General features: G+C 42.2%; 2 protein-coding genes across 2 annotated transcripts in view; both read left to right on the forward strand.

Annotated features, from left to right (window-relative positions):
• Positions 1-1,821, forward strand: part of eif2b3 (eukaryotic translation initiation factor 2B, subunit 3 gamma) — a 31,014-nt gene extending 29,193 nt beyond the window's left edge. The window contains exon 12 of the mRNA XM_054626656.1: positions 1,597-1,821. Within this exon, the coding sequence (XP_054482631.1) occupies positions 1,597-1,649 (53 nt within the window). The 3' untranslated portion in view covers positions 1,650-1,821. The remainder of the gene's footprint in view (positions 1-1,596) is intronic.
• A 10,815-nt stretch (positions 1,822-12,636) lies between these two features.
• The window catches only part of ptch2 (patched 2), a 28,407-nt gene continuing 13,670 nt past the window's right edge, over positions 12,637-27,373 (forward strand). Inside the window, 8 exon segments of the mRNA XM_054626623.1 lie at positions 12,637-13,099; positions 14,774-14,966; positions 23,901-24,090; positions 24,180-24,249; positions 24,349-24,440; positions 26,734-26,842; positions 26,939-27,025; positions 27,160-27,281. Coding sequence (XP_054482598.1) covers positions 12,953-13,099; positions 14,774-14,966; positions 23,901-24,090; positions 24,180-24,249; positions 24,349-24,440; positions 26,734-26,842; positions 26,939-27,025; positions 27,160-27,281 — 1,010 coding nt within the window. The 5' untranslated portion in view covers positions 12,637-12,952.

Below are 27,373 nucleotides of genomic sequence, written 5' to 3' on the forward strand. Positions count from 1 at the left end.
AGCTGATGAATTAACAGACCCAAATAGAGTAACCCTCCCTTTGTCTATAGTCGCTTCCTCTGCTGCTGTCCCATGCTCCATTTGTCCTCCCCTCCACACTGCAGAGCATGGACTCCTTCTGAGCGGCAGATTCCTTCACACTAAAACCTGTCTGTGTGGATGGAACATTGGTCTCTGCCATCGTTTGCTTTGGATCAGTACCGGTGCTCGGAGATGGAGGGGAGGAGCAACGTCTGCTCTCCTCATGCTGAACTAGCTTTGGGTTGAGAGAGATAGCGGGAAAATGCTGGCAAACTCGATTTACAAGCGTCATCTATTTCTTTTTGTGAGGTTCAGGGGTAGCGGTCAGGATGACCTAAGTCTTACCACACTGAAGGTTCTGGGTGGGACTGATTTCAAATAAATCATAGCACCTTACGGTGGGTTTGCATGTTGTAGACCGATAAGTAGGGCTCTCCGAGACCATTCTTAGTCAATACTCAAAAGATTCTGTCAACAATTATTTTTTGATATAATCAACAGATCTGTAGTTTCTCCTCAAAGAATCACACAAAGCACCATTTTAAATCTTGTGTTTACCAGACATGTGCTCATAACGTTCTTGGAAATTTGTCATTTAGCATGAATAGCCTTTAAAAAATGACTAATTGATTAAACAATCTTTGTTGACTAAGACCAAAACATCTGACAAGTTGACAAATCGACTAAAAGGGGGCAGTTGTTAACTACAAATTGCATACATATGCCAGTCAGACATTGTTTTCATTTATTTCAGTATGGTTTCAAAATGAATAAGCAGAAATTACCTTATTGGTATCCTATTGGAGTAAACACTTCAGTGCCTTTAGATCTTTCCTAAGAGTTAGGTTTTCTCGGACCTGCAATAAACAATGTTAATAAACATGGATCCTTAAAGATTCTTGAAAGGGAATTAATTCAACATTCTAAAAATTGGTATAAAAATGTCTAAAATCAATCTTTTAAAGGTCTTAAAAGTGTTAAGACATGGGATGTAGGATTTAATGCATTACTCTGTTTTCTTACATTGTAATATGAAATGTCAAAATTATCGGTGGTATCTTTTTTTTTTAAAAATAATTAACCAAATGCCTTTCAGATTAATGTCACGCAGCTCATGGCATATGTACTGTCTGCTAGGTAGTGATGACATGGGGAAGTGTTTTATGTTACAATAAACATTTGAGCAAAATTCTACCTAGATTTAAGTAAATTATGGTTATTATGGTTATTGTAAAGACTTACATTTATTTCTGAGTGGCATTAAAAAAATTCTTTAATGTTGCTTGCATTGAGTTGTAGGAGCCATGTATGATTAAATCTCCTGTTGGCGAGGGTAAAGACAGGATCATTTTGCCCACAACTTGCTTGATAATTTCCCTAGCTAGTCACTTGACTTTTTTTTATTTATTTAATGATTCTTTTTTTTGTGGAGATTTATAAAGCTGAAAGTTCTTGCAGATTTATTAGGAGAAACATCAAAAAAAAAATTTAGATTTCAATAAAAAAACACAAGAATCACCAGAGGTTTAAAAACAACATCGGTACTTGCCTTATACATGTCTCTCTCTTCTTCAGCTGAGAGGACTAACGAGGTCATCGTTGGAACGGACCAGCTGATGGAGATCTAGCTCCCACGGGGATAGAGCGGCATCCCCTCATTAACCAATCAGAGAGCAGCAAGACACAGCGGACGACTAATTCATCAGCTGACTGACCAACCAGTCGCCTGGATCCAGCTTCACTCTCCTCTCATAGGCTTTTTGTACATTGTGTCCAAATAAAGACAAGTGCTTAAACCCATGAGTCAGCATGTTGGTGTTTTCATTGTTCATTTCAATTTCATTAAATTCAATTTATTTGTATGGTCCCAAATCACAGAAATATTTCAGTTAATCTTTTTGAAACTTTAGTGATTGGTCTTCTTCTTTATTTGAAAATATATACAAAAACAGTATGTTGAGTCACACACTGCAAGAAGTGGATGCCATCTGTTTGACAGAGAAATCTTGACTGTCAGTGGTAGGTGGATCTTTGTAATTGCTTTGCCACACTAGTTATTATCAGTCTGTTGCTGTCTCCTGTAATGGCAGGACTCAATTACTCAATTCATCCTGTTTGAGAGAGTGGAGCCTCGTGCACGTTTCAATGTGCATGGCTGTTAGCGTGCACACTGTGCAGCTGTGAAGACCAGAGATTGGGGGGGAAGCAGTGGGAGGGGTGACCACAATGGCGTGGGGGTTAAGTTTATTTGTACACAAAAAATGGTGTATGTGCAGGCCCCGGACCACCCAGCTTGATCCTGTATCAGTTAACACCGACACCCCGCCCTCACACACAAACACAGCAAAGGAGGAAACTGACTCGCGCCTGACACTTTTTTTTTCTGCTCTAATTTCCCTCCCTGCTCACTTTGCTGTCACCAGATTTATTGCATTCCTCCTGCAGATGATTTCTTAAATTACAGGTTTGAAGTTCCTTAGTCACGAAGGAAGAAGATGAGGACAGGGATGTCTGTGTGGGTGCTTTGTGCCTACGTGTGTTTGATTCTGTCCTCTGTTTTCTATTGTCAGCAGGAGTCATTTAGGCTGTCTCTTGTGGCCTGATTACATGATGTTGCTGTGTGTGTGTGTGTGTGTGTGTGTGTGTGTGTGTGTGTGTGTGTGTGTGTGCACACGTGCGTGTGCGCATGAGATCATGATGTCTCGTCTTCCCTACTACTGGCCATTAGATGTGCTTGTTATCCTTTCAGTTAAAGGGACATGTTTTTATCATTATTCTTTAAGAAATGACAATAACTAATGATGCTTTCGTCTGTTGCATAAACTATTCATATCCATGTACAGTATACGGCACCAAAATATGAATATTGTTGGGTATATATATATATATAAAGACTGGTCATGAATTCATAAAGATATGTTTTCATCCCCAGCCCCCAACACTGTCAAAAGTAGTTAGTTGATGTTTCTTGAACTTTTGCTCAGTTTGAGATATTCTTGAAACAGAAACATGTAACTTATTTTTTTTTTATTCACACATCAAGATCAGTTTACTCATATGAAGTAGAAACACTTGTTTAATGTCTTCTGTGCTTCTGGGGGAGCTTCCTTAAGTCAGAGAAGACAACCCTGATGATGTCATCAGGGTTATTTTGGGTTGGGATCCAGGACTTGTTTTTTTTTGTATTGGAAATTCTGTGTAGGACGTGTAAGAAATGCAGGATGCAACATTTGTCAACCAGATCTTTTACATCATACATTTATCAATCGATTTTTAGTGCGTTGATTATGTATTTGCCCACAATGAAATGCTCAAAGGAAAGGCTGCTCACAGCTGGAATCATTTAGATCATATTTAGTGGGGGGGGGATGACAGCTCCAACTACAATCCAAAGATCTTTGAAAGCAAGACAGCAAGTCTTATGAGAGATATTTAGTCTCTCTTTATTAAGTTTGATTTGCATTGACTTGCATGTGTTTCTCCTAAAATATGAAAGTTGATTTATTTTTGTTTTGTATACTAGCAGCTTGAACAGTGATGATAGTATGAAGGATGAATTTGGGATTGGGCAAGTAGTCTGCACATGGAGGAGAGCAAACCAAGGAGTCATAGTTGACTGGTTTCCTTGCAAGGATTGATTCCATAAATGTGAGTCCTGAAAAGACTGAACTGCTAAATAAACAAAGCATTATTTATGTGGCCCCACTGCTGAATTGTCTTCCCACTGTGTTTACTCTAGAGGTGGCTTCAGCTCACAGACAGAAATACTTAATTGTTCAGTATTTTTCCATTCCCCTTGTCTTACCTGTGTCCATCATCCTGTTGCATTGTTCACATTACATTCACACTGTGTACTTTTACATTGGAAGACTCCTCATTTTTCATCCTTGCATTATCAGTTATTCCCCTCTATATTGCAAATTTAAAACACAAGCAAGTGATTTTTGTAGTTTTGCAACCTGGTGTAGTCATTTTCTTTAGACGACAAGAAAGACTACATATTTCACCTGAGTTTTTAGCTAAAAAATGTGAAAACCACAGTTAAGGTTCACATTGTCCGTCTCTTTGTCTTGGCTTTGTTAACCTTTTTAGCGGTCTCACACTCTGACCTCTCTCTTCAAGCACATGATGAGATCTGGCAGCCGGGTGTGTTTGGGTAGAGGTTTGTATATTTACTCAAAGGCCCCAGAGTCCCCTCAATACAACGCCACGTTGGCTGATCCCCCTTTCAGCACATACATGTGTTTGCTGGTGTATGTGCACACATGTGTGCAGGCTTACCTGTGTGCGACCATTGTTAATCCTCTGGCACACAAACTAATCAATGCTGTCTCACACCCCTTTGAGTGAATGCATGCATGCGTGTGCACACATGCGTAAAGAAATGTGCATGTTTGCTGTGCAGATCTGGAGATCAGATGTTGAGCCTCAGATCATATATCAGGCTGTCTGTCACTCTTTGGTTTTGTAGCCTTGAGGAAGAAGATTTTCATCTAATTATGCATCTCAAACAAATCTCTTTAACACCAGAGAGAAGAGAAATGATCTGTGAAATAAAACATTTTCATGCAAGGATTATCATCAGATACACTTTTTTTAGCTGGCAGCACATTTGCCCGCAAGATTTGTTTTAAAGAGGATGAAATCGAGCATATTAATGAATGCAGATGCTCTTGCACATCTGCAGTGACATTGAAAAAACTGGCTTCTTTTATTTTGTGGGAAGAAAATGAGCTTTAAGATCTGTTTTCTGTTGCACGTACTTAATTTTTATGATATATGTGTTGTTTCCTTGTGTCGTTGTTCAAAGTGGATCTTTTTTTAGGACATTAATGTCATAAAAGTTGAGAAGTCTGTACATTGAAAGCTCGTTCACATCAAAGTCTGGTAAGGGACACAGAGTGCTTTGGGGAAAACTCTGATGGGTGTTAACATTTGGCGTTTTTAGTTAAGATAAATGCCACATGTACAACACCGTTTTCTAAATGAAATCCTGCTGGTTGGTAAGTTTAAAATGATCCGCTTTTCCAAATCGTATTAAGCATATTTCCCAAATCATCTCAATTGGTGTCTGGCCATGAAGAATTTGGATTTGTGGGCCACCTTGCAGAGTTATTGACCTCTGCCAACTGAATACAATGGAGGTGAGTCGAGCACAAAGTATTGAAAAATGACATGTAAAAAGACAGCAATAATGTTTTTTTCAGAATACAAATATCTGGCTATAGTTTTTATTGGAACCTCTTTCTACTTAGGAAGAATCTGCAATGAAAACTGTCCAAAGTAAAGTCTGTAGATTGTCTAGAGAAAGTCAGATAAAGTTGGGGAGGAAGTTTTCGACCTTCCTCATCTATGATTTATGAAGTGAGACGTTCACTAAGAAACAACGCAGTTGAGGAACAGAAAATATGCGAGCATATAGTCTGGCCAGTGTTTCTTTTACTTTTTCCAGTCGAACACAACAAGCACATTAACAGCTTCAGCAGCGGCCCATTAGTGGGTCAGGCATAATTACCAACCCAGACATTGCTTGAAACTAACAGACGATGTCTTTTTTAACGGAGATCCCAAAAGAACCAAAGATACCAAATATGTCATGTTGGAATTTAGAGAAAATGTGTATATATGATATGGCACTATAAAACTGTGTGGAATTAAATGTTTTTAACCATTTAAATGCTAAAAGGGAGAGGGAAAATGTGTGTTAAGGGCAAAAAAAATGAACGCCTTCACACATGCTGTTTTCTGAAACATGCTCTGCGAACACATGATGTCTTACTTTTGCTTCTGCTGAACCCTAAGGGGGGCGAATTAAGAAATTAAAGAAGTCCAGTCCCAGATAGATGGATCGGATTGATGGTGGAGACAAATGTGCGATGCATAGACATATTCAGATGCACAGAGAGGTTGGGTGGAGTCTGAGCTCCGGGTTGGGGGGGGTTGGTAGAGTAGCTGGGTGGCTTCATGGCTTGAGGGCTGATCGTGGGTGAGCAAGAGAGAGACAGACAGAGAGAGGGAGAGAGAGCGAGCAGGCCACCCAAGTGGCAGTCAGTCAGAAAAACCTGTGTGTGTTTGCTGCTGACCCCTACACATTAGCACAACACTTCCTCAATTTGTCTCCTGTGTTCTCCGGCCACAAATGAATTTCCACCCTCCTTTTTTTTCTCCACACACTACCTTTCAAGATGCTACCACCCTCCTCCCCCCACCAAACACACACACAGACACACCAACACCACCCCATCTCTAACTCGAACATCTAATACATACACACACACACACACACACACACACACACACACACACACACACACACACACACACACACACACACACACACACACACACACACACACACACACACACACACACACACACACACTTTTTACAAGCTTTAGAGATACAACAGTTGCTTATGTTGCTTAGCCAACAAAGAGTTTGTGTGGAGACACAGATCCCATGTATGGGATAACAACCTCGGTGACATGCCTTACACACACAACACACACACACACACACACACACACACACACACACACACACACACACACACACACACACACACACACACACACTAAGCCAGATATCCCTGTCTGTCACTGTGGAGGCCCCTGGCTAATTAACTAAACATTGACTGGGTGGCTGATTGGGTTCACATCTTAAATTGCTTTTGCAGTAAAATCACAGGAAGAAGCAAAAGACTGACCTACTTTACACCCTCAGGTGACCCTTTCTTTGTAATGGTATTACTCAGAATGTTTATAACATCCACAGCTGTAACTGCAAACAGAACATTTTTCTGTCTCAAATGTTCAATTATGTTCCCTTTTTGTTTTTGCACTTTAAATTTACTACAATCACTCTCCCTTAAAATCACCATAATCAGTTCAATTTCACACTAAGGCTACTAGTAATGAGCTTAATGGATACAGGAAATGTTTAAAATTGAGTGATTCCTGAATCACAGATTTTGTATTATACATTTAAAATAGATATACATAGTTAAAGAAAGTTCTTGTATGATTAAAATAAGGCAAATTTTCTTACTACAGCCCTTCAAAAATGTTTCTATGCATGAAAAGACAGCTGTATGTGGTCTCAGAGTGTTTGGATAGGAGCCTTTCTTCATCATTTTCTTCATCATTTGTAACAGATCACAATTGTGCTTTTAAAAAAAAACTATAGAGTCTTAGCTATGTTTGCTCACATATACTTACATATGAACACACACACAGTTGTGGGGTTCTGCGTTGTCCTTTAAAGCTACAGGTCTGAGTTTGCATTACCACCTGCTAGCTTCATCCGACAATACCTCTGTTACAACCGCACAAACAAAGACTTAAAGAAAAGTGTGTTTCTCTGTGTTTTGTGTGTTTTTCCCCCAGAAAGGCAACCATTCATTACGATGACAAAGGGGTAAAGAAATGCATTATCATAATTAATCTTGTGTGAGACTGTGGGTGGCAGCTCCGACTCTGCTCTGAGACTGACAGAGGTGCTCAATGCAGAACGTGTCTCTCTGCTACCGGGCAACTTTTTGCCTTTTAACTGATATCTGAGAAACATGTAATTATAGACTATTAAAGTTGAAAAACCTCTTCTGGGTTTTCCCCAACAATATGTACCATGACTCTGTGGACTTTAAATCAAACAGCCCAAATGAAAATGTTTTATTTCTGAAAAGAGGTTTTGATAAATCTAGAATATGGTGTATATTTGTTCCCATCATCAAACACAAAACTCTTTGTGTGTTTTTTGAACAGCTTTATTTGTCTAGTCTTTCAGCACATAGCCAAATATTCTGTTTGGTTATCATGAAAACAGTTTGTTCATTTCGATAGACTTGAACCCGGAAATGTGTTGGTGATTTGTTCCCTCTTTTTGTTATAGTTAGTCTTTATTAAGAGCTAGATGTGATGTTTATTTGTTTTATGTCTTAGTTTGCATAATGGAATTAAATAGCCCTCACACATAGATAAGTATACCCAGGATAAAATGAGACGATAGAACAATTATTATCATGTTACCTCAGCTGCCTTCAGATTGCTCAGTGATTGTATAATGGGACTTTTTTGAAAGTTTTATAACTGTGTCCCTCTTGTCTGACTGTCTTATTTGTTGAGACACAACTTCTCAGTTTTTAAGTCTTTTTGTCGTTTAGTTGCTGTGATACATTTAGACAATCATGGGCAGTTGTAGAAAATCACTTCACAATATACCTGTCTTTGACCATGTGATCTCAACACTCTCTGGTAATTGTATGCTCAGCTGTTTGAGCATATTATCAAAAAACTGGATCTATGAGGACACATTGATTTGGCATCTTGTTTCCAATTTCTGTCAAAAATATTTCCTTCCTCAGAAGATCTGCCTCATCCTTGTGTAACCTCACAACAATAGTGTTTGAAAAGGCATATCCCATAATATATTTTATTGTGGCATTTTTGCCTCATGCACTTCTACCATGTGTCCTAAATGACAACGGCCATCGCTGTTGCTCCAGTGCGAAACATTTTTTATCAGTCCTTTATTCTTTCATCTTTACTTGCTCCTTGTGAAAAAAAAGAAGAAATGCAGTCGTGAGCAGTCTCACAGCCTCTCTCTTCGATAAATAAACACTCTCTGGGCCTGAACCCTGGGCGCCTGGGCTGTTGTGCGACGGCTGAGTGCCAGAGCGGTTCCGTAGATCTGCCTATAGCACATACAGAACCCCGGACGGACAACCAGCCATGCATGCATGGATGAACGGATGGATGGATGGATGGAGTCACTGGGGAGACATGAAATGGAGGAATGGAGATAGGAAGGGGAGGGAGAAGGAGGGGGGAAGATCAGGAGTAGGGAAGCAGATAGAACGGATAGGAAAGACGAAGGTGTTAAGAAGAAAATCAGAAATAAAAGGAAGAGTAGGATAGATTCAAATGTAGAGGATAAAGAGAGGGATGGATGGAAGGAGAGGGACCATGTGGGACACAGGACATGGAGAAGGGAAGGAGGGAGAGAGAGGGCTTGGGCGGTTTGTGTTTGGAGGCCGGGGCAGTGTGATGGCAGATATCTGCACAGCGCATGGTCATCTCAGATGGTTTATTTATCCAAGGCCTCCAGACCAGGCCTCGGACCTCCCTGAGTTTGTTAGGCTTGAAGGGGCCCCCTACTACACAACCCAATTCCTCACATTCCACATTAGCTCCCATTTCCAGCTGCCTGGTTCTCTCTACCACTCAACTCGACCCAACCCAATTCAAGCAAACTAAACCGGTTCCAGCGAAGCAGAAAAAATACAGGCCAGCCAGTGCCACTTCAGAAACATGAACAGGTTATAAGAACATATGGTCGCCTCCATTTGGATGCATCGGTATCTGTAAGTGTATCATTCAAGTGCCACAGAGAGCTGTGGTTTGGTGGTAAATAAGACGATAACAACAGTATCTGTGATCCCACGTTCCAAGTCAACAGATAGACTGATACAGTCAGTGGATACATCCTGTTTTATCAAGATATAACAAGAGATCTGAGGAGAGCACTTATGATTCCAATAATATCTCTTTTAGACATGTAAGGCTTAAAGAAGATGGAGATCTGAAATAAAGAGATCAAGGAGGATCATAATGACAAAAGAGCTTTACACAGATATTTGAGCCTTTTGATATATTTATTATCCCAGCTTCTGTGAAAGCTTTGATTATTTTGCCACCAGTGGTGACCTGACAGGTGACCTGTCTGTATTCATAACCCTGACATCAATGATAAATCCTATTTTTAAAGCAAACACAAACAGGACAATTCAGAGCTGGGCTTTATATTCATTTATATTATCGTGATTGTGATCAGTGGTTTAGGTTTTAAGATCCCTCACAGTGGTTTTTAGATCCCTCACAAAAATCATAAGCTTACAAGTAAAAGTCCTTTGTTAAAAATATTATGCAAAGAAATACAGAAACTATTTCAGAAAAGTGAGTGACCCCTAATACATATTATCTTATTATATTGTTAATATGCATCAATGCGTAAGTAGTTTTACATTGCTCTAGTTAATTGAGCTCATTTGACCTATTTTATAAACTGTACGTAGTTTAATCAGCTAAATCTATAACAATGCATTGTATTAAGCTCTTGATATGTTTCCATATGAAATTCTAACATTCAAGGTAAGTATTACAACTGTCAAATAAATGTAGTAAAGTAGAGAGCACAATATTTTGCGTTGTTTTAGGGGTAGAAGTATAAAAAGCATAGCATGGGTAAAGTACAAATAACTCATAATTATACTTAGGTACAGGACTTGTACCTAGTTAATTTCCATCACTGATAATTATTTTGAAGTGACTACTAATTGAAATCTACTTTTGAGTATTGTTAAAGCTGGAAAGAAATTTGCATATCATGTTGGACACCTGTTGCTAAACTTTTTATGGATGAGTGTTTTGTTCATGAACACAAAGTCTTAGATTTTAAACTGACACTCATTTTTCATTCAGATTTCACACACACATTTTGATTTCATATTAGATTATCTTTTTATTGTTTTAATATGGAATGTGGGACTGTCACGTTGGGCTTTGTGAACTTGCGATGGACATTTACCAATTTGTTCTGACATATTAGAAAACAATTAATTAAATTAATTGAAAAGAATACTTAACAGATTATTCTATAATGAAAATGATCATTAGCAAATATAGATTACATCACACAATCATTTCAATTCATTTTGGTGACTGAGTGTAACAATCAACTTGGTCAGAATGAAAACTGTTCGTAAAGCTGGCGCAATTTGTTATTGCATTATCATATTTACATATATATATATATATATATATATATATATATATATATATATATATATATATATATATATATATATAAAGGTCTAGTGTATTGAATTTGGCGACATCTAGTGGAAGGTTGTAGATTGCAGCCATTTCTCCGGTGTGCCAAGCGTGTACGGAAAACTACGGTGGCCGACGCGAAAACGTGAAAACGAAGAACGGACCTAGCTAGAGTGTTTGGTTTGTCCATTCTGGGCTACTGTAGAAACATGGCGGCCTGCTTCATGATATATTTAAACGTCTCATTCTAAGGTAACAAAAACACAATTGTTCTTATTGTCAGGTGAATTTGCTCTAAAGAAAACATACTTATTAGGATTATATATTTCATGTCTACCAATATATGCCCCTAAATGCTACACACTCTTAATCAGTATCTCCTATATTTGTGTCGTGACCAACTGTTATGTTGTCAAAAACAGAATTAGCTTGTAGCACCAACACCTACATTCAAATTGCTTTACTTCAGCTTCAAATTGTTTTACAGTCGCCAAAGGGCCTCAAATTAACACCAGCCACCTGACAAATATCCCACACAGCAGCACAGGTTGGTAGGCAGAAGATGAGTGTGTAATCTGGCAAAGTGTTTCTCCTTCACCCCCATACTGTCATGAGTGGGGCCAATGGGGGCTTACATTAGCAAACCACCAAGACAGTTTTTTTTGTTGAGAGATTAGAAACAATCTGGTCTGAGAAGCTTCTTTCTTTCTTTCTTTCTTTCTTTCTTTCTTTCTTTCTTTCTTTGATTTTCAGATGTTGTTCTTAGGTGAGCTGCTCTCTGAACTCATGAAATCATGCATGGCAAGACATGGGAACTCTCCAAAAGTCTCCACATTTATCTATGTCCTACTGAACCAATGCTCCGAGGTGTTATTTAAAAAGCGAAAAAAAAACAATTCTTATTATCTTTTAAGGGGAAACTTTACAAGTATGAGTGGTTATACTTTTTATAGGGTGTAAGAAGACCCATCAACCTACTTTTAGAAGCTTTTGGGCACAAGAGTTTAGGTAACATCTGTTAGTGCTAAAAACCTACACACAATTCTTCTCACAGCTGCCAAAGACAAAAGGTAAAAAAAAAAAAAGTGTTGTGTTCCGTAACAAATGTGAGGCTCAAAATCCTCATCAACGAGATGACCTGAAGTGATGTGAAAAGAGTTGGAAGATCTGTAATACTCCCATTAAACAAAAAAACAAAACAAAAAACAAAACAAGAATCACATGTTTACATTCTTTTGTGAAAAGCTGAATTAACTTCTTCTTTTTTTTCTTTCACTGATTGGACTTTGCTGATGAAACTGGGGGGGGGGGGCTGTGTGCGTGCCTGTGATATCAATAGATGTCATGTGCGATTGCTTCTTGCAGGGCCCGGCCGCTGGGAATAATGTTCACAGAGCAAGTGAGGCGGGCGGGCAGCAAGCTGTGTGCGTGAGCGAGCGAGCGAGTGCGTGCGCGCGTGCGTGCGCGGCTGTGCAGAGTTTATTGAAAGAGTTCCTCTCTCCCCCCCCCCTCCTCCTCCTCCTCCTCCTCCTCCTCCCTCCTCCTCCTCCTCCTCCTCCTCCCTGCAGCAGCCTGGGTGGTCCCCCCTCTCTCCACTTTGGTGAGCTGTTGCTTAGCAGCTAATAATAGGCGATGTTTGCAAAGTAATTTGCCTCTTCCTTGGCCAATGGGAGCCGGAGCACTTTTCCATCAAACCTCCCTTTTCAGGATTTGCCGAGAGGCGAACTTCTCCAAATGTTACCGCTACGGGATCGGAGTTAGACTTGACACGGACGGCTCAGACTTAGGCTGCTGCTGCTACTACTACTACTACTACTACCAGGCTACTACTACTACTACAAGTCCTCCTCCTCTCTGAGACGTCGTTTCACAAACTATCGGGACGAATGAAGACTGGAGGATCTTTACGGATTTCGGCGCATAATGTTGGGATGGAGTTTCGAGACTTGTTTGGCTCCAGGGAAGACTAGAAAACGTCCCTCCGACTTGTCGCCGGCGGTGCTGGATGCGCTCCCCGTCTATGTTGGATTATTGTCGTCTTTTCTGAACTCGCACCGATACTCTGCCGCTTCGCTCAGCGCCCCGATCACCCTCTTTGGACTATGGCCTCGGATCGCGGGGTCCCAGGGGCCGGCGTCTATGGAGATTTACCCCCGAGTTATACGCGCTCCCAGCCGCCTGCGAACCCAGACGTGCTCCGGAGACCCAGCTACTGCCACGCTGCTTTCGCACTTAAACAGATCTCAAAGGTGACACAATGCCCCGCAGTAACAGTGTGGGTTTGTTTTTGGAAAGCGGCAGCCTCCATTCAGTCCGCAAAAAAAATGTGAATGAAACGTCTTCAGGGGCAGCTTTTCATTTAGTCGTTATCTAATCGCGAGGTGAGGGCGCATGTGGGGATGTAGGGTAGGCTGGAGCAGGATCCAGACCGGGGTCCGGGGACCACCAGAGCTCCCCGAGAGGGTCCACAGCGAAACCAGGAGTAGGACAGTTACAGGGTTTATCACTTAGAGAAACAAGTATAGAGATTGTCACCAAAGGTTGATTATAGAAAACAGAAACCGCATTATTTGTGTTTAATGGGACAAAAACCTGGTAGAAGTTTGAGCTCGCATGACATTTTGTGAACCCCCTGGAATAACAGTGATACCAACTTTAAAAACACTTTCACGTTTGTCAGCAAGTAAACGTTGCTGTTTGTTTGAATGAACAGCAGACTCTCATTCATTTATGTTGTTAAAGCCTCCGGGAGGGGATTTGAGTGAAGGGTGTTTGGTTTTTTTTTTTTATTCCAATATCGCAGCCGTGTTGTGCGTGTTTTTTGGCTTTGTGCTGGCAGCGGAGAGCGCACTGGCCCGGGGTCTGTTTGGAAATGTGGTGGGTCCTGTGAAGGAATTCACTGATTGAGTTTGATCTGACAAAGCATCTTTGGACCGCCCGGATGCTTGGACGTGTTTCAGCACTGCTGAGAGAAACCACAACACCAGTGCAATGTCTCCTGCAGCGGTGACATTTGTAGCACAGGGGGGCTGAACGGACGAGATTCTGACAAATAGTTTGCAAATTAAATGGTGAAAAAAAAAACGTGTATAATGTATGATTACTGCAGGGAAATAGATGTCAGCTTAAACTCCATGTGCTACCAACTCATTCGTATTTGTTTATACTAATGTAATAGACCAAATGTCTCTTTAACAGCAGTACACATATGATGATAACTTTGCACTGCACTTGCCATAAAGACCAAATTCATAAGGTGCCTAATACAAAGTGACACCTTTTTGATAAGACAGTATTGTTGATTTTCTGAAGCTTAAACTGCAGTTTTAATTTCGTTTTTTGCTATTACTGTAGCTTCCATTGAGTCCTGGGTTTGTTCTGTATTGGTGAACATTGTCTTTTTAAGCTCTTTAAATTGCATTTTCACTGGACTCTGTATTTTTAAACTATTAGGAATTAGTTTCCCCTGAAGGCTTTTCATTAAACAAATTGTTGCGTTCAACTGTGCAGTTTAAATCATCTCAGATGCTGAGATCCTGACCCGTGTCTGGACTGAGTTTAGGCGATAGACATGAGGTTTTAGCAGGAATCTGACAGCACGCACTCGGGGTATGACAGCACTGGCATCGAATCTGTGGCTAGCGAGATATCACCTTCACTTGACACCCTGTTATACAAGGCCTCACCTTAAATTCCACAGAAAGACGCTTCTCTCTCTGTATACAGCTGCATGTGTAATCCCGTGTTTTTAAAGCAAGTCGTCACTTTGCTTCACATATTGTTTGCACTCGTGACACTGATATAGATACAAACTATGAGACCTGCCTCTGTGGACAGTTGTGCAATGATGCGTTATTTATGTGAGGTAACACTAATAATAATTCCGTCCTTTTTCTTGCCCTCCCTCCTTGCTTCGAAACCAGGGTAAGGCGGTAGGTCAAAAAGCTCCTCTGTGGATCCGAGCCAGGTTCCAGGCCCTCCTGTTCTCTCTGGGCTGCCACATCCAGAGGCACTGTGGGAAGGTCCTCTTTATTGGACTCTTAGTATTCGGGGCTCTGTCTGTGGGACTCCGAGTCGCCGCCATCGAAACGGACATCGAACAGCTATGGGTGGAAGGTGAGTTTCTGATATTTCTCTTCATCTTTTGAGCGATGTTCTTGTGAAGCAGCAGACACTGCTGTTGTTGCTGCTTCTCACACAAATACAACATCACCTATCCTTCAGGTGGCAACACTGTGAGTTCAGAGGCAATAGTGGCTGTTTGGGAGATGGTGGACATGTAAGTGTCATCTCAGTGCCATCGGAGGGCACTAGGTGTTCAGTGACTGATAGACTGACTGCTTGTCTGGCTGAAATCCAGACTGAAGCAGCAAGGAATAAGATGTGTTGGAGCTGGTAGAATTATCAACGCCATCATCTCTGTAGGAGATGATAAGGAATACAAGTACCAAAAAGCTTGTGGATAGAGTATTCATTCTTTTGCGCTGTAGGTCTCTGCTTCCTGTGTGTTGTGGACGGGAATATTCTGTACATTTTCTCTGTGCTGGTCGCTAATGTCTTACTAAGTCACAGTTTACCTGAGAAACCCAAACACACGGCTGCATTACAATAGTCCCTCTCTCTCTTCTGTCACACACACACTGACTATGTGTGGCTTGTCCTAAGCATGACTTTGTTTATGATTCTACGCTGACTCACAATCCTTTAGATTTGACACCGCTCTCCTTTCCGCCGTTTCAGAGCATTTTAGATTTAGGTTATCTGTACATTTTCAGTGGTAGTGGCAGCTTTATTTGGTTTTCACACTGGCCAAATTCCTTTTAAACCCCCAGGCTTTCAGTGCCGGGGCTGATCCCCGCAGCAGATGGACTGTGTGAATGGTTAGCCATCTTTGAGGGCTCTGACCCCTCCCCCCCTCAGCTCCCTGTGTGGTCCCTAACTATTCTTGGATTCCATTCAACAAGAGGCAAGCAGGCAGGCAGGCAGGCAAGCAGGCACCACCTCCCTGAAACCTCCTCCCTCCTCCCTCCTCCTCCTCCTCCTCCTCCTCCTCTCCTCCTCCTCACGAGAAGAAAAAATATAAGTGAATGCAGCTGAAGTTTACCCACCTGTTTTGCACACTCTAAAAGCGCTACAGCAGTTGGTGAATATAAACAGACTCTACGGGGTTTTTTAAGCCCACCATGTCACTGGAGGACGAGCAGGCGGCTCCCACAGGAGCTGTGTGGAGGTGTTTGAGAAATCACACGCTGCTGCTGGCGTCGGGAGAAGTGTTTGGAGACTGCGCGCTTCACTTGCACAGGAATTTAAATAATTTCCAGTATCAGGCACAATTAAAACAAATAAAATAAAAATAATCTCTGTGAATGGAGAGGGAAATAATGAGCTTGAAGTAGCGAAAGCCTGAATTTGCAACAACGGCAGGCAACAAGAGTTTGAATTTCCACAGTCTCTTTTTTTTTCTTTGGTTTCTTTCTGGTTAGTGTAAAGCTTCAGGATTACCTCTCGAGCTAATTGGCGGATCCATCTCTTAAAGGAGATGTTTAGATGTTTGTGTGCCAGTTGTTTTGCTGTGGGATTGACAGAGTTGAACAAGGGGGGCTGAAAAGGAATGCTGTGCCTTTAAGGGGCCGTGGCCATGTTTCTAAAGTTTCTGCCTGCCTTGTTTCCACCAATAGCCCATTGACAAAGCTGCTAGGGCCTCAATGGAGAGTAAAGTGGTTCGGTAACAAGGAGAGGTTAGTTCTCTCTCTCCCTCATGCACACACAAACACAAGAAAACACACACACACACACACACACACACACATGCCCCATTGCACATAAGCAAGAAGAAGAAGGAATAATATTCGCTCAAATAAAACAGCTGATATCATATTAAGGGCCTCAGAATGTTTTTCTACATTAGATTTTAAGTTTTATATTACGTTTTTTCCTGTATATTTCTTAACTTAGAAGAAATTCAATATTTTACGTGTTTAATCGTGTGAAAGAGCTCTTCCAGATTGCAGCATAAACAAAGCCTTCCCACTCGATCCTCATTTGTTCAGAATAAGCTAACTGTGAATTGACACCGTATGTGTTAACACTTCCAGTATGGTGTAAGCTGTGTGTGTGTGTGTGTGTGTGTGTGTGTGTGTGTGTGTGTGTGTGTGTGTGTGTGTGTGTGTGTGTGTGTGTGTGTGTGTGTGTGTGTGTGTGTGTGTGTGTGTGTGTGTGTGTGAATGTGTTAGGGACATATGCTTCCCATCATATATTCATACTAGAGCCTGCTCCCACGCACACATGAACACATACACTTGTCATCTTTGCCACCTTTGGTGTGTACGGCCTGCTTAGCCGTCTGTCTGCCCACACGAATTTCCTGACTGCGTGCCTGTCTGTCTGCCTATGCTTTGTGTATGTCTGTTTATATTTCTACCTGTCTGTCTGCCCGCTCTGTGAAGTCAGGCCACCAGGGCTTTTTTAATTGCTTCCTCCCCTCCTACAGGATCCAAACACTGTGAAGCAGAGCACAGCAGTGGAGTCTGTCTAGAGAGAGAGTAGACAGAATATGGAGGCTGGTGAAGTTAGGGTCTGTACCTGAGTTCCCAAAGCAAACAAACTTCCGCTGTATACAGCCTTTATTTGTTTCCTCTCTGTTTGTCTTCAGGATTCTTGCCATTCGCAATGAGGACGTGCAACAAAAGAGTAAAGGGGTTAACAATGCCTTCAGTCCTCCCACCTGTGTAGGTGGGAATAAAAGCCACAGTATCAGGGTGTTTAGTCTGACAGGGAGATTATTTCTAGTTTACTGCTCAGTCACTCTGAGGCAGACATCACCTATCAAAATGCCTTCAGTTACTCACACAGGTCTTGTTAAGCACGCTGTATTTTATATGTCGTATCACAGCGTAGCATTATTTTTGTGTCAAAGTGTTTGAAGACCAGCATGTTACATCCAAAAGTGCCTGAATCTGTATTTCCACAATTTATGTTTTTTCTCTGTAAATGAAGCTTTGCATGCTGTAAACACACATAAAGCGATCCTATGCAGTTCATGCTTATTCAGGCTGCCCACCTTTGAGCGTGTGAGAGTTGGTGTGAGCTGGGGAACGTGTGACTCAGCCTGTATTGTCCACAAGCAGAAAAGAGAGAGATCGTTAAAAAAAAAGGTGCAGGAAGAAGAGAGGGATGAGAGCAGGCGTTGAGGGGGTTGGGGCAGGAACAGGGCGGAAGTTTTACGGCTAGCTGACACTTTGCCGGTGTTTTTGCCTGTCTCACTTGAACAAACATCAAGTGTGAGACCGTCTCATGCACGTCTTTCTTTTCACCATAAAGGACTGTGAGGCGCTGTGTGTGTGTGTGTGTGTGTGTGTGTGTGAGAGAGAGAAGATGCTTGAATTTTTGTACTTACAAATGATTTATTTTTGCAATGTGTAAGAATAATTGTTTTAAATCTTGGATAAAAAGGATAGATTTTTCAGCTCAGATCATTTCCCTTTTTACAAAGGCCCCATTCGAAAAGCTTGTTGGGGTAAAGAGAGGATAGAAACGGCCTCCGTGTAAAAGTGGCGGTGTTTACTCTTACATTAACTAAACTCATTCTTCTTGGCAGAGTTTGGGTGAGGCATGACAGACATGTACACAGACTCAAGCTGTCCAAATATGAGTGCAGTGAGACAGGGCCTATGTGGATAGCAGGCGCACCACATGTCCCATAAAGAGGCCATGTAGAAAGAGGATAGGAAAGGGGGAGGTAAAGACCATACACAGTCCCCTTAGCGTGAATGCATAGAGACTGAATGGCTAGCTTAGCCAGCTAGCAATGAAATCAGACCAATAAATGGATTGATTAAACGAGAGCCTGTATGAAAGACATCTGAGTTTGCGTAAATGAGCGAATGCACACGTGGGCATTTTAGGTGTTTTGGAGCAGTTTCTCTAAACAAACCTCAGAGCGGCACAGCAGGTAAATGCTATAATTCATTGGAGCACACACAGCGCCCTAGTTCAGACAGAGAAAGGGAGCTCTATGAGGCATTATTGGAGGTGAATAGTGCGCGGTGGTGCCCCAGCTAGATAAATAAACTCCCAGCGCTCAGGGCCCGGGACCTCACTGGTAGAGAGAACAAACAAGACCAGAGTCAACCTGGGTCACTTCTAAATGTTTATTTCACCCCCTCCTTCCCGCCATCCTTCAATCCAAGTCCCCCTCATTCCATCCCTTTTTTCAGCATCCCCCCCCTACAAACACACACACTCTCCAACAGTCAGACCAAGACCACCCCCAAACAAATCAACACACATTGAGCAGCTACAGATACATGTGCATATGACAGACATATGGCCTCCATGATACAGGAGACACACTGATTGCTCCCTACCTATCTTTTTGTAGTAGCAATTTTAAAACCACAGTATTCACCATGTCGCCACATTTACAGTGATATAGACAAAGCGTTTTTTTAAAAACTAAAGGTCAACGGACAGTCAGTCTTTGCAACATTGAATTCAATATACTGAGAAGGGCTGCAATGCAACCGAAAACAGAATAATGAAAACTCAATCAATATAGCTTGGCACCCTTTCTCTGCGAGCTGAAGAGCAACCTTTGTCTTTGGTCTGCTCGAAATAAAGCGGCACCAGTCACCTTAGAGTTTGCACCATTTGCTTCTGTCTTTACACCGTGAAAGTATAAAAAGTAAAGGGAGAGGGAGACGGAGAGAGACTGAACATTTTCTTGGTACTTGGGAGGGAAAAGAGAAATTGTTCTTGGGCTCAATAAATTCATTTCTGGTCTGAATGAGACCAGCAACGTGGAAAAATTTTGCCTTTCAGGCAGGGATGAATGTATGTTTCAACCACACATTAAGCAGTATTAGCGGTCAGTGGAGTGTCTAATGTGACTATTTTTCACAGTGGCCAACTCTGCCCATGATTAGCATAATTAGCAGAGGCAAGCCTATACATATGGAAATAGAAAGTGCCTAAATGCCAACCCTGGTGGAAATTTATGTGTGGTGGCTAACACCACTGGCACATCTGAATAGAATGTAAGTGAAACTGATTTTTCATGTTGTTTTTGCTGTTTTATACTTTTTTTAAGGTGTGATCTTAGGGCTAATGTTTTTTCTTGATGGTGAGAGATGCATGATTTAAACACATTGAAACTTATCAATTTTGTTTTCTCATGCTTGCACATTAATAAGGATTTTCTCCTCCTAAAATACCACAACTGTCTTTGACGATTAATGAACAGATACAGCGTGAGTGTGAAGACAAAAACACACACACACACAGACTGTATTTCTATAGGTAAGATACCAAAGTGCCAGTCTCACCCTCCCACAGCCAATTCTGGCATTGTTTTAAAGGCTGGGAAAGTTTTGGTCCATTTGCTTTTGTTGTGGGAAAAAAAAAACGTTGCCTCTTTATTTTATTCTGCTGTTTGTTGGGAAACATCTGAAAGAAATTGAAGGGGTTGAATGACAAAAGGGTCTGCATTCAGTCTGGAGCCGCAGCGCTGAAGGATTGTATGGAGGAACGGCCCATCTGCTGGGGGCAGCCTGCTTTCGGCGGTGCCCTGGCTAGGGAATGCCATATAGGGCAGGGCCGGGCTGAGGAACCCAGAGTGGGGCACAGTCCTGATTCTGGTGGGTCCACGAGTGACAAAAGGACGTTTTTTTGTGAAGCTGGGTGCCAGGCCAAGAGAATGAGTTTCTCATTTGGCTCCATTGCTGTAAATCAAAAGAAATAAAGGACCTCAATTGGAGGACATTGTGAAAAAAGCAGCTTAGAGAAAAAGTAAATGATGCATAGAAAATGGCAGTCAAGGAATTACTTTTTGTCCTTTTTTATATTGTTGCTAGTCTGTTGTGAGCAGACCTCTTTGTTCTTTAAGTTTTCATTTTATTAAAGGAGGTTCTGTGTTGATGAAGTTCCGTACTCCCCATGTTGCCATGCTGTGTAAATCAGGAAAGGGTTAGATCCGATGCACTATGCAGTATGTAGCAGGTAAAAGCATACATGTCACTTTCAGCCCTCTTCGTCTTGGGTCTTCCTCCATAGCAGCGTGGGGCCTTTCAGAGGCCCCCTAATCCAGCTAATCTACCACACTGAACGTTGAAGGTGGCCTGGTCTGACCTAGCATGGCCTGGAACTGGGACTAGGCCTATAAGCCATGAAGACAGAATGGAATAAAATAGAATACATTTGAAGCGCAGCATTTAAAAGATGGCATTGCCTCGGTCCTAGAAGCCAGATGTGAGAAGCCTCACATATTTCACAGAGTTAGGGGATTCTGGGTGTTCGTGTTTTGGAAATTGAAGGGTCAGGTGGAGAGGAAATGACTGAGTTTGGTTGAAACAGGGTCCAGTGTTTAAACCGGTGAGCACACACACACACACACACACCCACACACACATTCACACAATCATTATATCCGTACACACAGCCATGAAACCATGTCAGGGCTTGTTGTGACGTTTTTCATTTGCTTTTCACTTTGCCAGTGTCGTAACTGTTGTGAAAGTGCTTTTAGTGGTGAACCTAAATGAATTCACATGTTGCACCAAGCAAAGCGAGTTGTTTGTTAAGATTCTTAAGATGTTGTTCGAGTTTCTCAAAAACATCCAATGAAAGAACTATGGATGTGATTTGGAAGGAGTTGTGATCATTCCTTTTTCTTTTTTTTTCTTTTTTTTTTTTCCATATTTTGATCATGTTGACAAACACAGACTCATATTTCATGTTAGAAAATTGCTCATGTAGTAAAATTAGCAGCCACCGTGGTGTAGAAACACAGGGTATCCACACTCAAAGGCGCTTTCTTCCCAGGGTGGGAAAATTTCCGGGAACTGTCTCTTTAAGGCTGTGTGGAGCGCAGGCTGAGCGCAGGGAGAGGGTCGGGGGATTGAAAAAAGAGTGAGAAAGAGAAAGAAGTAGAGACGAATAAAGAGGGGGAAAAAGAGAAGAGAAAACCAGGGAAAGACCGATAAGACAAGAAAGGACAAGGTTCCCTTCTGGAGCGAGCGGTGAGCTGAACAGAGCTGAACTGAGCAGAAAGGTTGCGAAGCTCAGAGTTGGGTGTTTGGGGCCGGACCAGGGGTTGAGGAGAGAAGGCGAGAAAGAGAGAGAGAGAGAAGAGAGAGAGGACTGGCTGCCTGGGTGGTCCAGATGGGAGGAACGAGACACAAATAGCTATAATTTACTTCAGGAGGCCTGTAATTACAGAGCCAGAGTCTCTCCGAGCCACCCAGTTCCTGTTGGGATCAAAACCCCACACTGCAGAGGTTAACATACGAAATGTCAAAAAAGGTTTAACAGATGTCAAAGAGGTCCACGAACGGAAAGGGTTCCATTTTGTAGTAGCTTTTTTTGATTGGAAATCTGTGTGGCAAGGAAACGGAGCGGAGCCGTGGAGAAGTGTACCTGAAAGCACCGTTTTTACACCGAGTCAGATTCTTCACTTGTTCTTGACAGTGTAAAAAAACCCAACATCTTTATTTTCTCAAATACAAGAGTGAAGAAATGATCATCTCTTATTTGTTTTCTGTTGTGGCTCCCTTAGAAGACAAGCATTATAACTTCTCGACACATTTCTGTAGGACCAGATGTGCAAAGGATATCCAGCAAGAACATGTTGAGGTTTTTCCTTTTTCTTTTTGGGATGCACTGAGCCAGACACTTCAAAAAAAGACACCCTTGACTGCAAATAAATGAGGTGAAGTTTTATTCTGAGGCCCCTGCGTAGGTAATTAAAGCGCTGAAAGCGTAGCATAGAAATATTGGACTGTGTCTCCGAGGCCCAGAGTTCTAACCTGATCTCACACTTTTGCGGCGGAGGCTGAATAGTTTGTTTTTTCTTTTTCTCCCCATCAATTATAGGAGCCTGCTCGAGGCTGGGGGAGGTGCAGAGAGCGTGAGGGGAAGAGAGAGAGAGAGAAAGAAAGAAAGAAAGAAAGAGGGAGACGGATAGAGAGAAAGACAAAAGGCAGGAGCAGTAGAGAGTATGAAGAGTATGAGGGGAATAGATGCAGATCAGGAAGAGTGAGTTAAAAGAGTGACGAGAATTAAGAAGGAGGTAGCCCTTGTTTCCAAACTTTCCCCATCTCCCCCTCCCCCCCTCCCTCTCTTTCTCTCTCTGGGGTTGTCATGTAGTGGGACAGCGAGAGGGGCAGACGGGCCCTCTGTGATCCAGCGCGGCATGTTTCATGTCCACTTGGCACAGGCACAGATCCCCCCGGCTGGCAAACTCTTTTCAGGGCAACCTCCTGTAATTAGGGGGCTGGAGTCTACCGCACAGCACAACATCTCTCTCTCTCTCTCTCTCTCCCTCTCCCTCTCTCTCTCTCTCTATTTTTTCACTCTATTTTTCCTTCTCTCTCTATCTCTTTATATGTCCATCACCACCTCTGACATCTAATATCTCTCTCTCTCTATGAATCTATTTCCCTTTCTTTAACATCTTGTAAGTTATTTGATGTCCTTTGTTCCCCATCTTTCTGTGTGCCATACCTACACAGCCACTGGCTGTTTCCCTCTTAACCAACTCTTCACTTCTCCTCTCATCATGGCCTTCATCTCAAGTACTCAAAATGTCTAAATGGATATCTGCTGCCCCGAGCAGAGTGGCAGAGGGTTTTGGGGCATCCGAGGGGCTGGTTTTTCCAAATGAACAGGGCACATCTGTTTGGCAGAAGGAGCCAATGAGAAGCTGTATTACTCATTTCTCTTGGCCAGACACTGGCTTGTGTGAAGTGCCTTCAAAACCAACACTGGCGAGGGCCAAGGGCGTTGGTCGATATATGTGTGTGTTCTTGTGTAAGTGTGTGTGTGCATATATGCACATGTAACACACTTTGTTATAGGATCCAAATGTGTGTGCGTCTTTTGTATAAATTCATACATATGTGCTAATGTATGAGTAATACAGTAAATCAATCCATCCATCCATCCATCCATCCATCCATCCATCCATCCATCCATCCATCCATCCATCCATCCATCCATCCATCCATCCATCTCAAGAATTCAGTATTCATTTTTCCTTTATTCTTTGTTTTCCAGCTGGTAGTCGGGTGAGCACGGAGCTCCGCTACACCAAGGAGAAGCAGGGAGAGGAGTCAGTATTTACCTCACAGATGCTTATCCAGACCCCCAAAGAAGAGGGCACCAATATTCTTACCCAGGAGGCTTTGCTGGTTCACATGGAGGCCGCCCTGTCCGCCAGCAAGGTCCAGGTGTCACTGTTTGGAAAGTAAGTGGACCACGAAGAGTTATGTGAAAAAGTTTCATTGCGTGTCGACAATAACAGCAGCAAATTATAACATGTTTTCTCTCTCGTAGATCATGGGATCTTAACAAAATATGCTATAAATCAGGAGTTCCTATTATAGAAAATGTCATGATTGAAAGGGTGAGTTCACACAAACTGATTCTTTAAAGTTCTGTATATACATATCCTTTCTTGTTTTTTTATCTTTAATCATGCTTCCTTTCTTTTTCCTGATTGCAGATGATTGACAAGCTATTCCCCTGTATGATAATCACCCCATTGGACTGTTTTTGGGAAGGGGCCAAACTACAGGGAGGCTCTGCCTATTTACCGTAAGTCTTGGAATATTTCACCCAGCATACATTTCTCTTTTTGCATATTAAAACATTTCATAGAAAGTCTTGGCTCCCCCTTTGCTGTCATTGCTTCCACCTGACTTGCATAGCAGACTAGAGCTTTTGGAGAGGTCCGTAACTTTTAACACATGCTCGATGGAGACATACAGTTGGGCTTTCAGTATTCCGTCAGTGAGTGCTGTGACTGACAGCGGCGGTCAGTAATAGAGTTCTTTAACGGCCCAGAGAGAGACTGGAGAGGGGGGGGTTGTCCTGACAGAGAAATTCAAAGAGAGAAAGTGAGGACGAGGGAGGGATGGAGAGGAGATGGCTGCAGAAGCAACTGGGTGGTGGGTTGGTAGAACGGAGGGCGGGGAGGCGGCGGCGGCGGCGGTGGTGGTGGTGGTGGTGGTGGCAGGGGAGCCCTTTGGGTCAGACAATGGTAAGCATTCTTTCAGTTTACGAGTGAGTGTCCATCAGTGCAGGGGCCCCGGAGGAGGGAGGGGGGCCGGCTTTGTCAGCTCACGGCTAACACTCGGCATTCTCATGGTAATGCCCCGGGCTCCCAGCTCCCAAGTTGTCCAACAAATAAAATGGGCAGTATTCAAGCCTCAAGTCCCTCGAGAAAGACAGAGTGAAGCTACAAGACGGTTAACAGTGGAGTCTGGGCGTATTTGTGCATTTGCAGATTCAGTTTTTTTTTTCTTTTTCTTTTTTCCGGACAAAGTTCTCTTGAGAAGTTGAGTCACTGAGAGCTTTTTTTTTTGTGGTCCAAAGTGATATTTCAATTGAGTCCTTTAGTTTAGGTCATAGCAGATGTTTCTTTGCAAACAAATTATTTGTTTCTGTATGTGCTGTATTTGCCAGCACATACAGAAACAAACACAAGATTCCCATCCTTAGCATCTCCCAGCAGAGCCATGAGGGAGAACACGTCTTCAAAGTATTCCTGTCAATCACACAAAGTGTTCAGCATCTGTTTTTTAATAGTATAATATTAATAGTTTTTCTTGAAGGGAATTTGTTGTGGTCGCTTCTGCTTTACTTCAGCTTTGGTTTTAAATGCAAAAATAAAATAAAAGTGAGATGTTGAGAGAGAAACGGGAAGAGAGAGAGAGAGAGAGAGAGAGAGGCAGTTTTGGAAAGAGAAGGTGGAAGAGTGAGTGAGAAAGAGAGAAAAAACTTGGGAGAACAAAGAGCAGCAATCTATGAAAAAACAAAAGGGCCCAGGCCCGGTTCACTCAAGCAAAAACTAGCTGATAAAGGAGTGTGTCTTTGCGAGCAGCAGCAAAAGGGACCCTGGTATGTGGGAATAGGAGAGGAGCTCTCTTCATAAGCCATTGGAGGGAGAATGGGCTCAGGGTCGAGATACTTTAGGATTCTTTTATTTCCATCTCTTTCTGTCTGACTGTCTTCTTTCTTACTTTGTCTCACTGCAGAATATGTCCATCTTAAGTGTTTTCTTGCAGTGAATCATAAAATCTTGCAAAGAATGTAGAATATTATTTATTTTTTGGGTTGTTTGATTTTAAGAAGCCTCAATTAATACTATTAAAGTGTGTCGATTTGTTTTCTGAGAGATAAATACAGTCAAAATCCAGAGCAGGATACCGGGCTATGAATTGATGATAACTTATTGCTCAAGACATGTAAAACACTTCAGTTCGACATTAGTCCCTTCAGAGAGTACACTATAAAAACCAAAAGCACAAGAAATCTGTTAATATTAATAGTTAGGAGTAGATTTATAGACAAATTATGAATTTATTTCAAGGAGAGGAGGAGGATGATGGTACAGTTGAGGCTCAGAATAGTTTTTTGTCTGTAAACATCACACAAGAAACAGCGTGAGAGTTCCCCCTTTGCTTCTCCTCTCATCCCCTCACCTATTTCCCTCCCATCCATCCACCCAACCTTTCCCCTTCCCTCCTTCCTTATCAAGACGTTTGGGAGGCAGGCGTAATCGTTATGACTCAGTGCAGGACATTGAGGACTGGAAGCGAGCAGGCAGCCACCGTGCCTTTTTTCCTCGGGCATTGTGGCAGCGTGAAACAAGATAATAAACGCTATTTTATCCTGTATCTGCAGCTAGCCTCCTGCGTAGCCCGGCCCAACCAGGGAGACAGAGTTAAACCGTTTTTTTCTGCGCACAGTAAAGATTAGCAGGAATGCGAAGCCAGGCAGCCTCGCAGGCACAAAGTGATACAAGTTATTTTACAGTTACTTCTTCAAGTTATTGTCCAATATGTTTTGGGTTGATTCTCATCATATGTGTGTCTTTGCTCTCCAGGGGTATGCCAGATATCCAGTGGATGAATCTAGATCCTGTCAAGCTGATGGAGGAGCTGAGTCAATTCACTTCTCTGGAAGGATTTAAGGAGATGTTGGACAAAGCCCAGGTGAGACACTCAAATACTGACTGAATAAAATACTTGTGTATTTGCAATTCTTTTTTCTATAAACTGAGACTTAATTAATGTTGTTTGATTCCCTAGGTTGGACATGCCTACATGAACAGGCCATGTCTAGACCCCTCAGACCCTGACTGCCCTCTCAGTGCACCCAACAAGGAGCAAGGAGAGGTAAACTCACTCATATTATCATTATGTCATTATATCCTAAAGAGAGGTTATAGATGAACGTAGCACTCAGAACCATCGCCTAACATATTTCTCTGTGTCTTTTCCTTCTGCTCCTCTGCTGCTCGTCCATTCAGAGTCCTGACATTGCTGGGCGTCTCCAGGGTGGTTGCCATGGTTTCAGCCGGAAATTCATGCACTGGCAGGAGGAGCTGATCCTGGGAGGGCGGGTCAAGAGCAGCCAGGATACTCTGCTGAGGTGTGTGCTTATTAAGACGAGTAAAGAAAGATCCGAGACTGCAGTTTCAGAGGATTTTACAGAGCATGGCATAAGTTTGCTCTTGTCTTACG

This window comes from Anoplopoma fimbria, chromosome 3, assembly GCF_027596085.1.
Source record: "Anoplopoma fimbria isolate UVic2021 breed Golden Eagle Sablefish chromosome 3, Afim_UVic_2022, whole genome shotgun sequence".
NCBI classification, from domain to species: Eukaryota; Metazoa; Chordata; class Actinopteri; order Perciformes; family Anoplopomatidae; genus Anoplopoma; species Anoplopoma fimbria.